The 13,787-nt window shown below is 41.9% G+C and overlaps 1 protein-coding gene across 3 annotated transcripts in view; it reads left to right on the top strand.

Moving 5' to 3' along the window:
- GRIP2 (glutamate receptor interacting protein 2) overlaps positions 1-13,787 on the top strand; it is a 165,741-nt gene that overhangs the window by 77,357 nt on the left and 74,597 nt on the right. For all 3 annotated transcript variants that reach the window (XM_090021476.1, XM_090021480.1, XM_090021479.1), the window contains exon 2: positions 6,472-6,552. In XM_090021476.1, the coding sequence (XP_089877602.1) occupies positions 6,472-6,552 (81 nt within the window). The remainder of the gene's footprint in view (positions 1-6,471; positions 6,553-13,787) is intronic.

The following is a 13,787-nucleotide window of genomic DNA, read 5'->3' as shown; positions in this document are numbered from 1 at the left end:
TGAACAATTTAACTGTACTGCCTATTTTGACTTGCTGCTCCATTGGACTCTCTGCCATTCACAGCTGTTCTCCACAGGGCTTTTTTGGAAGACGGTTCATTTTCCAATGAGATTTTAAGACACCTGCTTGGAGGGGAATGAACTCCTGTGTTCTGTGCAATACGTTCTTTCAATTATTGTCTTTCCTAAATGGGCTCTTGCTGTTTGGGGTTCATGCTTATCTGTTGACATGACTGCTGTAGAGTAGTTTGGTCTCTGTTGCTATAGAAGATAGTGAGGAGAAGTGGGAATAACCGCCATAAGTGTCAGATACTCTGTCCCCACAGACACTGGAGATGGTTATCTACAGACTTGAATAGTTACTGACCTACCTGCTCCCCTTAACTCTCTCTTTTGAGGGACCGGGAAGGGGAACACTTTTTGAACTGTATGCACTACATTTTTGACATCTGCAGCATACCCAAGTTCACAACAAGAGATCCTCTTTACCCGGGATGAGTTTTTTCTTGCCCACTCAGTCTCTGGACTCTCTGCCACCGATGAGCTGTGATGAATTCTGAAGGAGAAGTTGATGTTTAAGTTCTTGTACAATATTACTGTATAGTCACTAAAAACAACCAAAACTACCAGTTTCTTTCACACAGGCCACCTCTTTTTTCATGGGATATCTGTTTGTCCCTCTTATGGACATTTGAAATAGTGACTTGCATTTCATATCAGAAGGGCACTTCACTCTTTCTTCACCAGCCTGCAAGTTGTCTCACCAAATCTAATGGAACAGTGTGCCTGCTGAAACCGGTGGGTCTATATAAACACCCTGCTGAACGAAGGCTGGACGATGTGACGAGGTTAAATGAGGCTGAGGTTAATGAATAGATTTCATTTTTTTTCATCTCCAGACAAACAAATGTAGTGCCTCTTGTCAAGGAAAAGATTAAATTTGAGTCAGCTGTCCATAACTTCTAAACAATGTTAAGTTTTTGTGTTCCCATTGCACATCTCTAGATGTTCAGTTGGGTTCCTGAGTGTTTCTATTGTGTGTTTTTTTTTCCCCTTAAAACTCCAGCTCTGGAATTCATTTGACTGCTTTGAGAATTCCTGCTTTTTTCTTAATCAAAGTTTCTAGGCTGCTTGCCTGTATTGGCGGGGAGGGTGGAATTTAAGCAGGTCAACTAGAAACTTTCATTAAGAAGTACGAATTCTCAAAGTAGATGAAGTAGCAGACCTCCACAAGGAAATCTCCGTCCTTGGAGGTTTTTAAGACCCAGCTAGACAAGGCCTTGGCTTGCATGACGTGGTTGGGGTTGGTGTTGTTTTGAGTTCAGGGTTGGACTAGATGACCTACTGAGGTTCCTTCCAGTCCTCATTTCTCTGATTCTAAATACTTCAATGTATTATTTGGTTTTCTTTTTAAGAGTGGTTATATTTAAAATAAATTTAATAACTGTCTAGAACAAGGGCAAGAACTTATGAATTTTGTACCATTATAGTTAGCCACATGGTACAATGATACAGTGCTGTCTGGCCAGTGAACCGATTCTCCTCTTTGCTGGGGTCTCCTAGAAATATGTTTTTGTGTAAGCAGATAGAAACAAGACTAGAGATTTCTGGGCTCTCAGCATTAGAACTTTACATATATATATATATATATATATATGTATAACAACTCCATTAAAACCACTTTGATTGGCAGAGCAGGAAATCAGCTGAAAATGAACAAAGAGCTGCTCGGCAGGGAATCTAACACAAGTGAATGCCAATTCACACTTCGACAGGCAGCCTGTGACAGCTTCCCTGACTGTTCAAACATTTTAGCCAGATAATGAGCAAAAGCCAAACAGTTTTAGCATAATCAGCCGTGTTTGGAAAGAAGAAGTGGAAGAGAAAGGGGAACCTTTGTGCTAATTATTTGCCAGCTGATCCAACTGGCAATGGAATAACAAGGGAATTCATTGACCAGCTTCCCTGTTGTATGTCTAATTATAAGCAGTGAATGCAACTACCTTGCTCTTAGCTGTTACGGAGGCTGCTTATTAATGGGAGGGCAATACGGTTACCATGCATTACTTTCTAAAGTGGTTTGTCAACAGGTATAGCACTTTTTGGAGTGGGGAGAATAATTGTTACTGATGTGAAATTTCATATCGTTATCTATTGGGGTTACCACAGGGAAATTCAGTAGAGAAGCACTCTGGTGGCTGACTAGTCTGCAGTGGCGTATTGATGAGAAACAGATGGCTGGCTGCCTTACTTTGCTAGCAGATTATTGAGCTGGCTTCAGATTGTCTTTTGTGGTTTCCCAGTAATATAGGGCTCCCATTTGCTCTGTGGTATGTTGCCTTCAGTGCGGCACCTTGTGTTATAGCAGGCAATAATGTCTCTCATTTAGAGGAAAAAAATGGTTTCCTTTCCTCTTTACAAGTTCATAATCCAAGTGGCTCAATGCCATCCTAAACTAATCAGTAGCCACAAAACCCAAGTGTGCCGTTTCTTAATGGCACAATCTGGATCTCTTGTGGTCCAAGAATGGCAGAGCTTTGATGAGCTAACTGTATCAACAGCAATTGCTGGAGCAGAAATGCTGCCTGAGAAGCCATCTGCATACTCACTGTAGGACAAGGTTAGTTTGATGGCTTGATAGCACCAGAAAAGGGAAATATCTCAAGCCTTACACATCACTCTCATTAGGTGTTTTCATCAGAAGGCAGAGTGCTCATAGGGTCAAAGCAGCATTCTCTTCTTTCACTGTGTTCTGGGTTAGTAAACTTCTGGCTAATGTACACGCTGCGAATGCATGAACCTCTTGTCTTCTTCCCACGTACTTAGTCACTGCTGCTGGGAAGAAAGGAGGGGGCTGTGAGAAACTTTTCCAGCTGCTCAGCATACTCACTCCCTGAAGCACTCAGGAAATGGAGGGGAAGACAAGGCACAAAGAATCTGAGATTCATGCCAGTCAGTGGTGTGAAGCTCTCACCCTGCACCAGTATCAGTATGGTAAAGACTGGCTTGGACCCTGACTGATTTAGGGGGTGGGTAAACAAGAGGAGTTGGAACCCTACTTCTGCTGTTAGTTTGCTTCCACTGGAGAGAACAGATGCCATGTGGGAAGAGACGCTGTAGGGCTCAGAAGGCATGTACTCCTGCAGAGGTCACAACAGGCCTAGCCTGAGCTCAGGTATGAGAGCCCTGTGTGTAAAGTGGCCTGGCTGCATGGCCAATACAAGTTGACAGTGCCCAGATTAGTGACCAAGGGACTGAAATCCAAAGGGGCAGTTTGGACTTGCATCACAGTTCGAGGTCCGTTGTGAGAAGCTGAATTCCCTTCATTAGTTGTCTCTTCTCATTGTGTTCTGTGAGTCGGTGAGTAGAAGTATGAAACGACTTGCCAGAGACAAGCCCTTGCTGACCTCTGGCTTAGATTACCGCAGTGCCAGGCCTTTGGCTGCCTTTGGCTTCATCATCAAGGACCTACTGATAAGGAGACGCTGGACAATTTTACTTCTTAAAACTAGGTTGCTGAAGCTGAACTGCCACTAATAAATTAAACTATGTCAGGAGTTGTAAAGCCCAGCCATAGCTCTGTCCCCTGCCTCTGATCACTTCGGGGAGCATTTTTGCTATAAATGCAAATTAACTTTGAAGCATTTTGCTCTTAGAATTGGGGCCATGCTATGCAAGCTCTTATCAGAAATCAATGGCTTGGCCTCATGCTTGTTTTAATTATCTACACAAGTGCAGCCTGTTTCAATGTCAGTATAAACAGCATGAGCCGTGCTGCCAGATCTTTTAAAAAGGGATGTAACTGTCAGCCCGGTATTATTCAGCAGAGATATTACCTGTTTCATTCATTCCTTTTTTTGAAAGGAACTGCCTCACTCTATTTTGCAGCACTCATCATTACAACACAGGCTAATGGCAAATTTATAGATTGACCAAGGGGGCAGGTTGACCTCAGGTCTAGTTCTGAGACAGAGAGAAATCTTTTGGCCATCAGAAATCTTCCTTTCAATGTTCATAGGCAAACCTCAAAATTATTATAATTTTTTTAAGGGATTCTCCTTGATAGGCAGAAATTGCACTTAAAAATTCAAGAATTCCCTTTTATTGCAAAGGTTTGGCATGGATCAGGTAAGAAGTTCATAGACTTACATTTATAGAAGTTAATTCTACTGTTGTCTTTACTCGTTTGGAGCAAAATTTTAAAATTCTTAATTGGACCAAAGATCTTCCACAATTTACATGGACGATCTCTACACATATCCATGGCTTTCAGTATGCTAAAAGTAAAACTAGACAAAGATTTCAGGCTCAAATTTTTTGTTCAAATACAAAACCTCCACAACCCCCCCCCCCCACCCTCAACAAAACCAAACCCCAAATACTGTAGACTGAGGCCAACCTAAGCATTTCCACAAATCCATGTCAGTGGTGGCAAACTGTTTCACATGGAAAAGATCTGAAATTATATTTTGAAAAAATGGAAGTTTCATTTCATTTAGCTATTTTCAAAATTTTTTTTTTTAAGTTTTATTGTAAATTCTATTATAGTCTCAGTGAACTTCAATAGTATGAAGAAAATTAAGTGTCTCAGATGAAATGTTTTGGGTCAAATGCATCACTTTGTTCAACGAAAGCAACATTTTTTTTTATTTTGGGACAGCCAGTGAACTGAAAAATCTATTAGTTCTGCTCTCAGTAAAATCTCATCATTTTTTCTTGAGCTTAAATGGAGTGGGTTGTTCTCGGTGTTCTTTGTCCTTAGTGAATCAAAACACTTATTGTATCTGACTCATACATAATTTATGGGGAGGGAAGGGAAGATTTTTCAGGTAACTTTTATTTAAACCAAATTGGCAATTTTTGAAATCTTCACAGCTAATGAAGCCAAGAGTTCGAAGGCACTCCAGGAATACAGTGATTGGGAATCAGGTTTACATGATACTGATTTCATAGTTTCTAAAAATTATTGATCTACAATATTCAACTTTTCTGAAGGGCCTCTGAGCAGGCTTTCTACATGAGTGACAGTGAAATCAGTAGGAGCATTTAGTCATTTAAAATGTGGCAGATGCCTGAAACCTTAATCCCTGGACTAGTGGTTCTCAACTTTTTTAACTCAAGGCAACCCCCACAATTAGACTTAAAGCACCACTTGTTTCATAGTTTTCATAGTTTCTAGGGTTGGAAGGGACCTGAGCAGATCATCGAGTCCAACCCCCTGCCATGGCAGGAAAGAGTACTGGGGTCAAACGACCCCAGCAAGGTGTACATCTAGCCTCCTCTTAAAGACCCCCAGGGTAGGAGCCAGGATGTTGTAAAATCCTGACTATAGAAAAAGTCCTTGACTATAGAAAAATAATAGAACAATTCTCAAATAACTGAGGAAGATCACAACATTGAATTTCTAGTCAAAGACTCTGGGTTGTTATTGTGAATTGTATTCATACATCTAACAGTGCTAACATTGCATGGCACCCAGGGGCACCTTTGAAAGGATCTTAAGGCACTCCAGGGTGCCTTAGCATCCTAGCTGAGAATCACTGCCCTAGACTTTTGAGCCATATTTCAGGTTGATTCTTCCTCTCAGCCTAGTCTTGCTTCCCTATATGGTTTAAGACTTATGCTAACTAAAGGATGCTGCAGGATTTAGACCATCCTAATGACCTGTATTTGAGAAAGCTGCTAGTAAAGCTTTCTCTGTAGTTGGAGTAGAGATACCAGATTAATGTATATCAGTTTCCAACAATTGCACTGCGTGCTTAACCAGTTCTGAAGATGTCATGATTGGTGATTTGGTTATATTTGAGGAAAGGTGGAAGGGGTGATTCTGGGATTTCCCCTTCAGCACCCTAACCATTTCCTCTCCCTCACTCCACTGTCAGTCTTTGTATTTAAGCCAGTATTGGGCCACGGTCTTTTTCATAGCGTTCTTTTCTATTACTGCCTTTTTAAAAAGTCTCTTAAGAAAAGGTGCTTTCTGTACTGTAACTGAAGCTGCAGCAAAGAAATTTGACTTTGAAATAATAGGATCTATAAGAATGAGCAATTTAATTCAAGTATGGTGATTTAGTACCCTGTTAGTGTCCTGACGTATTACTCCATTTCCAAAGACGGTAAGTTTCTTCACAAGCATAATGACAGGCTTAAAACTTGTGAGACTAATGTTACGGCTTTTCCTCATCTCAGCTGTTCCACATAATTACAGAAGTAAGGGAATTTGCTCTCTTTCTTAGAGGATTAGTTCCCAGAGAAATAAATCAGATAATATTATCACATCACTTTCTTCTTGTTTCTTTCTTCCCACCTCTACAGGACAGTGTTGCAAACTTAAATAGGGATTAAATTCTTTTTCACCTCATGCCAGTGACTGGCTTGGTACAGTCTATAGAAATGTTGATTGATGAGTTTTTAAAAGTAGCTGTGGCTTTCAATATAATCTTAGCATTTGTTTTTCTTTTCTTTCACTGTTAGATGATGGGCCTTACTCAAAGGGCAGCAAGGACTCGAGTGGAATGGAAGCAGCCTTGGTCTCCAGAAGGCAAAGCATTCCAGGTAAATGAAATGACTAGTTCTTGTTCCCACTCTCTTGCACGTATCCTCGCCCACTGTTGGTGTATCAAAAATCAAAGAGCAACAGAGTGCAGAAGAAATAAGTATTGGTAGTCTTGGCATGGGTGGGATGTAGCAGGTAGTTAGTGTACAGTTATATTCTGATTTGTAGTGGTTAAAATGTCCTGAATGCTAAACAGAGAAATGGAGAGAACTAGTCATTGCTCTGAATAGCTTAAAACCTGGAAAGAAAGAAAGAAAGAAAGAAAGAAAGAAAGAAAGAAAGAAAGAAAGGGAAAAAAGATAAAGGCTGGAGGAAGGAAGAGCTACCATATACAAAAGGGTGAATCATAGAATCATAGAAAATGAGGATTGGAAGGGACCTCAGGACAACCCTCTGCTCAAAGCAGGACCATCCCCCACTAGATCATCCCAGCCAGGGCTTTGGTGAGCCAGTCCTTAAAAACCTCCAAGGATGGAGATTCAACTGTCTCTCTAGGTTACCTGTTCCAGTGCTTCACCACTCCCCTAACGAGAGAGTTTTTCCTAATATCCAACCTAAACTTCCCTTGCTGCAACTTGAGACCATTGCTCCTTGTTCTGTCATCTGCCACCACCGAGAGCAGTCCAGCTCCATCCTCTTCCAAACCACCCTTCAGATAAGGTGCCTCATAAGTGCACAGTAGAGGGGAATCATTATTTTCTTTGATCTGCTGGCAGTGTTCCTACAAATGCAGCCCAGCATGCTGTTAACCACCCTGACAACAGGGGCACACTGTTGGCTCATATCCAGTTCATTACCCATTGTAACACCCATGTTCTTTTCTACAGAATTGCTGCTTGACCAGTTGGTCCCAAGCCTATACTGGTGCATAGGATTCTTTTTTCCTATGTGCTGGACTTTGCACTTGTCCTTATTGAACCTCATGAGATTTCTTCTGGTCCAGTCCTTCAATTTGTCTAGGTCACGCTGAATCCTAGCCCTACTTTCCAGTGTATCTACTACTTCCCTCAACTTGGTGACATCCACAAACTTGCTGAGGGTGCACACCAGCCCATCTTCTAGATAGTTAATGAAGATACTGAACAAAACTGGCCACAGGACCAACCCCTGCGGTACTCCACTTGATACCTGCTGCCGACTAGTCACTGAGCCATTGATCACTACGTGATCAGCCCGACGATGCAGCTGATTTGTATCCACCTTACAGTCTATTCATCTAACCCATACTTCCTTAGCTTGCTTGCAAGAATGCTGTGGGAGACCATGTGAAAACCCTTGCTAAAGTCAAGGTAGATCACCATCCACTGCTATCCCTGTATCCACAGAGCCAGTCATCTCATCATAGAAGGCAATCAGATTTGTCAGGCATAACTTGCTCTGGATAAATCCATGCTGACTGTGCCTGATCACTTTTTTCTCCACTAAGTGCTTAGAAATGGATTCTTTGAGGACCTGCTCCATGATTTTGTCTGGGAACTGAGATGAAGCTTTCTTTTCTGTTGTTTCCCAGATCATCCTTCTTCACTTTCTTAAGGATAGGTACTGTATTTGCCCTTTTTTCAGATGTGGGGGACCTCCCCCAGTCGCTGTGAATTTTCAAAGACGATGGCCAGTGGCTCTGCAGTCACATCAGCCAATTTCCTCAGCACCCTCACATGCATCCCATCCAGCCCCATGAACTTTGATGTCAAATTTTTCTAAGTAGTCCCTAACCTGTTCTTTTACCACTTTGGCTGCTCACCTTCTCCCCAGACTGTGCTGCCTGGTACAGTAGTTATGTTATCTTATATACATAACTACCTTCACCTGTCTCTGTCCATGGTAATTTTAGTTCTCTTAGCTGCTGCTATTAACCATTTACTTGGTGTTTAGCACTTGCCTATTTTGTCCAGTAACTGAGGTTATTGTCTTCGAAAAGCTTCCCCTTCCACTCATCTCTCTTCCTGCTCTACTAGCTTTCCCATGAGTAGCATGACTCCTCTCACTTCGCTCAGCTACTTCTAAGGGTCTTCTTCCACATGAATAATCAAAAATAACCACTCACTCTGTTCAAGGCACAGAACTCAGTGAAAAGAAGTTGTGGTGTAGGGCCAGTTCTGAATAGGCAAGTGTGTGTCTTACAAGGTGTAGACAGAAGTTATTTTTGTTGTGTGGCTGTCCCCTTGAAAGCGCTCTATAGCCATTCCCAAACAGGAGTACACAGGGGGGCTTCAATCCACCAGCCTCCAGTCCAGCGCTTGCTGGGCAAAGCCCAACCTGAGCTCTCTCCCTTTCCTTCTCTCCCCTTCCCATTGTGCAGAGAGCACTGGACTGGGAGGGAGGGAGTAGGGCTAGGGGAGAGAAACTGCATGTCTGCAGCTCCTCAGTTGGATTGCTTCCAAATTGAAGCTTGATCCCCCAACCCAACAGCGAACATCTGTTGAGCCAAGAGGGTCAGACTAACTCCTAGTGCTTTCTGTAAAGCACTATGAGTTAAACTAGAGAGCTGCACATCTATAAGTGCCTACAATTGACACCCTTTAAATAAGACAGCTAGAAGCTGGAGATACGAATGAGCCTCAAACTTGAGAAAATTTCACTTTTAAAATTGGGCCAATCATGGGGCCCAAGCCCACTAAAAATTTCCTATACATAGCTGATAAATTGAAACAAATTTTAAAAAATATATGAGAAAACATTGATATATCAACTTTTTTATTTCCACAGATTCCAAACAGACCCATTTGTGTTTGCTTATAAATTTCTCATGACACTTTTTACATCGAATTTTTAAATTGTAACCATAATCAAAATGCAGCTTGACATATTGGCTTCAGTAAATGTTTTTTAAACACTTGGGTTTTCAGTAATGGAAAGTATCAGGAATGGCTTCAGTTGGGAATGCAATGTGGTGCAAAAAAATCAAGAAAAATTTAGGAAAGGCTTGAAAAACTGGAAAAATATTTAACCAGAATTAGCTTCTTGAGGACTCATGCTAACAAACACAGTTAAACAGAGTTGACTTGGACTATTATGTATGATGTCGTCTTGATTGATAGCTTTGTAGTTTTCAGTAAAAATTCATGTTGGCATTGATTTGCTTGTTGAATTTAGGCTGAAATTGAAGAATCATTTTGGCCAGAACTAAAAACAAAATGCAAGAAAAAACCCTGAGTAGGAAGTGAATGTTATACTTCAGTTTTCCATTTCAAATTTGTCTGCTTAAAAAATTAGGTAAATGTATTTTGGAAAAACCAGCACAAATACTAGCAGCTTTCTTTTGCTGAGATGGAACCAAGAAACTTCAGACAAATAAAAATATGTTACAATTTTTCTTTCTTTCTTTCCCTCTCCTTATTTAACCACTGAATTGAAAAAATCTGCACAGCCCTTGTTCTGAACAGTATCCATTAGGCTTCACAATGACTAGACACAAAATTAAACATGACAATGCCTGATTATGTCAAGTACTAAGCTGTTTGACATTGGGTTAATTACCATGACTCCTCAGTTATGTTCCAGCATGACATAATTGTTTCTAGTGTAATCCAGTCCTTAGAGATCCAAGCAGGTGAAGGAAAAAGGGAGAAGTTTTCACTATTAGTGCTAGTCCCAGAGATCTTCTGTAGCCCGTGGTTGTGATCCATTGCCTTTGAGCAGTGTCAGATGGAATATTTGGGATGACAAACACACTTCCTGACAAAGAATGGTATCTGAAGACTTACACCCAGCTGTTCAAGTAGGAGTAGTAGGGGGAAAAAGACATTGGATTTGGGTATATTGGGGAGAGTGGGAAATGGACAAATATCTACCCCTGCTCTGCTGCCTTTGCATCACTCAAGGCATCTGGGTCACATTGGCATCAGGAAACAGAGCAGCTGGGGATCCTCAGCTCATGGCCTCTCTGGGGCACTAGGGTAGGAGGGTGTATGCTCAGAGTTTCCTGTAGTTTTACGCATCTGGTCTGTTGGAACAGACCGTGGTCTAATCCATAAATCATCCTGGAAACTAAACTGTTATCTTTCTGTCCCCAGTATACAGGGAGAAAAAAATACTTGAAAATCTTGTAAATATACCAAAACACTGACCCTAAAGGAGCCTTACTAGGGGCGAGGAGGTAGTTAATGTGCCAAGCCCAGCCAATCACTGGTTTCTTTGCGATCAATAAAACATAAAGGCGCCAACTGCAATGTGTTTTGTAATGGGTCGTGATTGAAATCCCAGACTAATTTCATATAAGCTACTGGTCAGCTGTTTCATTCCAGGGGTTTTGGGGTGGATGTTGAGCTGTTTGCCAATAAACAATATAGCTGACTTGCCTTTTCTTAAGGGTCTTGGAATGAAAGAGGCCCCCGTAGCCAGCTCATTTATGCTTGGGGTGCATGTGCCTGTGTGGGTAAGAGAGATTTGCAGGAGTGTGGACTGGTGTTGGTCAGCGACTGCCATTGCTTACCTTGAAATAAAGACAAGTGATTCTCTGTGGTCATTTTAAGTGGCAAGTTTCTCCTTGAACCTGGAAGATGGATAATTGGACTATGGGAGTCCTCATTTTAAACACTTGTCAAGGACCCAAATTAAGCCCTATTGAACAGCTAATAATCTCCCCTTACGGTACCATCTGTGTTGATCAGTCATCTCTTCGGTTGAAAGCAGATTTGTGAGATAGTGCCGGATGGCACTCCATTTAGAACAGCAGGGAACAGCGAGGAAGTCTTTGGCAGTTACTGCAATCTTGGATCAGTGAATCGAAAACAAAGTTACTGTACTGGGCATGAATCAAATGTGTTTGCATTTAAAGAGCAGGAGCATTGTGGACATGACACGTTACAATGCGTCATCCCTGCCATGTTAAATGGAGGCACAGCAGTGATTGAACACCTTCCAAACCAGCCCCAGCTTACAAAGAGGTCCCCGACTCGCATTAATCAAGTGCAGAGACCCCTTGTGGGGATATGCTTTACAAAGCAGCAGCATGTAGAGTGACTTACGGCAAGGTGCAATTTCTTGTATTACTGTGGCACTGTGCAAACAGCAAAGTGCCAGTCGGATTTTGCAGGGCAATTGTTTGATGCTTTGTGGTGCCAAAGGACAAAGTCTAATTTTTGAATGAAGGGGGAGAGGGGAGCTCCCAAACCCTGCAAATGAAAAGAGCTACTGTAGTAATAAATTATTTAAGAGACGCCTTGTTGCCATGCCTGGAAAGTGCAAACACTATAAATGTTCCCTCTCTGTGGAGAAAATCTGATTTGAGACAGAGGCATTAGTCTATCCTGATAAACTCACTCTTGACTGTTCACTGTAAAGCTGCAAGACTTTTAACTTGTGTCCTCTGAAGTCCAGATCTAGAGTAGTGCATTGCAGATGGCCATCAATGCCTATATCGCGCGGAAGATTTTGTTCTTTAAAATCTGCATGAACATTTAGTCACTCAGAAACTGGAGACCAACAACTCAAAATGTAGGCAGGTTCTGTGCAAATGTGCTACACGAAGCTCTGTTAGGGCCCCAAAATACTTTGAGTTGCTACCCTGCTTTTCTAGTCCTAGCCTGCCTCTGGCTATGGACAAACACCAGGGGCTACTTGTTAAGCAAACTTTCTGTTGCTTGCAGCTCAGCTGAACTTTGAATCCTGGTGTCAGAGATGACTGGTGAATGCATTGCCCTAGCTCTTCCCCTCAACCAGTGCTGACTGCTTCCAAATCCCACCCCCCATGACCTTTGTCTTCCAACCACTTCCAGTTTTTCCATTCAGAAATACAAACCACTTGCTTGCTTTAAAAGGTGAAAAGATTGGTTTAACCTGATAATTGGCACCAATCTAGTGATTATTTGTTTTGCTGATGGAGGAAGGGCAGTATCACTTAACAGTTGCAAAGAAATGAGAATGTGCTCATAAAATAACAGGATGATAAGGGATTTAAGTACCACAGAACTGATCCTGTTGTAAATATTTATAACCAGCTTGTCTTGCAATGGATGTAAGCAGGCATGTCTTACCAGTGACTGTCTTTTTGACTCCAGTTGGGTATTTTATGGGAAATAAGAAAACATCATGACTTAAATGGGAAAGCTGAGGTAGAGCAGAAAAATCTCATCTCCCTAGCAGCATGTCTGGATGCCATCGTGCCGATAAAATCTGATTCTTTTCCGTTTTGTACTCTGCATTTTTTTATGTCACTTGTTTGGGCTTTGTCTAAATCCTGCTCCTTTTTCCTCCACGAGGTTCTGAGATCCACCCTGTTCTGTCTCTTGAGGTGGCTAAAGTGTTAGTCTAGGCCCACAACAGCTCCATCGTAATTACTGTCACCCCTCAATGTCCAGCCCTGCTAACATATGTGCGCTCCCCCTTGCTGATCTAGACAATTTAGCTGCTGAAGCAGTTTTCCTGGGTCATTGCTTTGGCCACAGCATCAGATGCGAATCCTTCCTCTGGGCCCCTCTGCTTCACTTTGTCAAGCATCATCTTGTCCTTTTCATCCATGCCTTTCACAACTCTGTCTCCCTAAGAGTCTACTCTTGTCTGTTATGTCTGCTTATTCTGCTCCACCTGCAAATCTGTCAGTCTTTTTTGCAAACCTCCCCACAGTATCTTCTGTCCTTACGCACAGACCAGTCTTCCTCAACTGATGTTGAAGGTCCCCTCCTTCAAATCCATCCATGGATCTTTTTCTATTTCAAGGTCTTTGAGAAAGCAGCTGACTTAATGATGCACCTATGGGCAGGTAGGGTGACCTGATGCAATATTTTTAAGAATTATGTAGAAAAGCAATTGAATATGTACTTTTTAATAGTATCCCACTTCCATCTCTCTCTGTCACTTGTCCCCTTACAACGTCAACTCTTTGCAGTGGGGAGTGGCATAAGTGAATCCTGACTGATCACGGCTTCTGAGCGCAAGTCTAGTCTACATCGTTAGTGATGGTGTTGCTCAGGGTGCACCTTGCCCAAGGAGTAGCTACAAATACCTGTCATGATCCCAAATACATAGCAGTGATGTGGAAGAAGTTATACTTTTGTCTGAGTTTCTGTGAAAAGGGATGTTGCTTCAGAAGTTAAAAGTGGGAAATGGGAGTACTATCTTGAAGGAAACAAACCCTTCTCCCATCCTCATTTTTCCTCTCCCTCCAGTGTTCACTGTCTTATTTTTTCCCTTTATCCATCATGCTCCTGATACCTCACTCTCAGCTCTGTTCATTTTAAAGGAAACAAAGCTGTGCATAAGCCCAGCTCCTCTGACTCAAATACTCATAGGGATA

This window comes from Crocodylus siamensis, chromosome 11, assembly GCF_052110815.1.
Source record: "Crocodylus siamensis isolate JL-2025a chromosome 11, ASM5211081v1, whole genome shotgun sequence".
In the NCBI taxonomy this organism is placed as follows: domain Eukaryota; kingdom Metazoa; phylum Chordata; order Crocodylia; family Crocodylidae; genus Crocodylus; species Crocodylus siamensis.
This window is presented reverse-complemented; position numbering and strand designations above follow the sequence as displayed.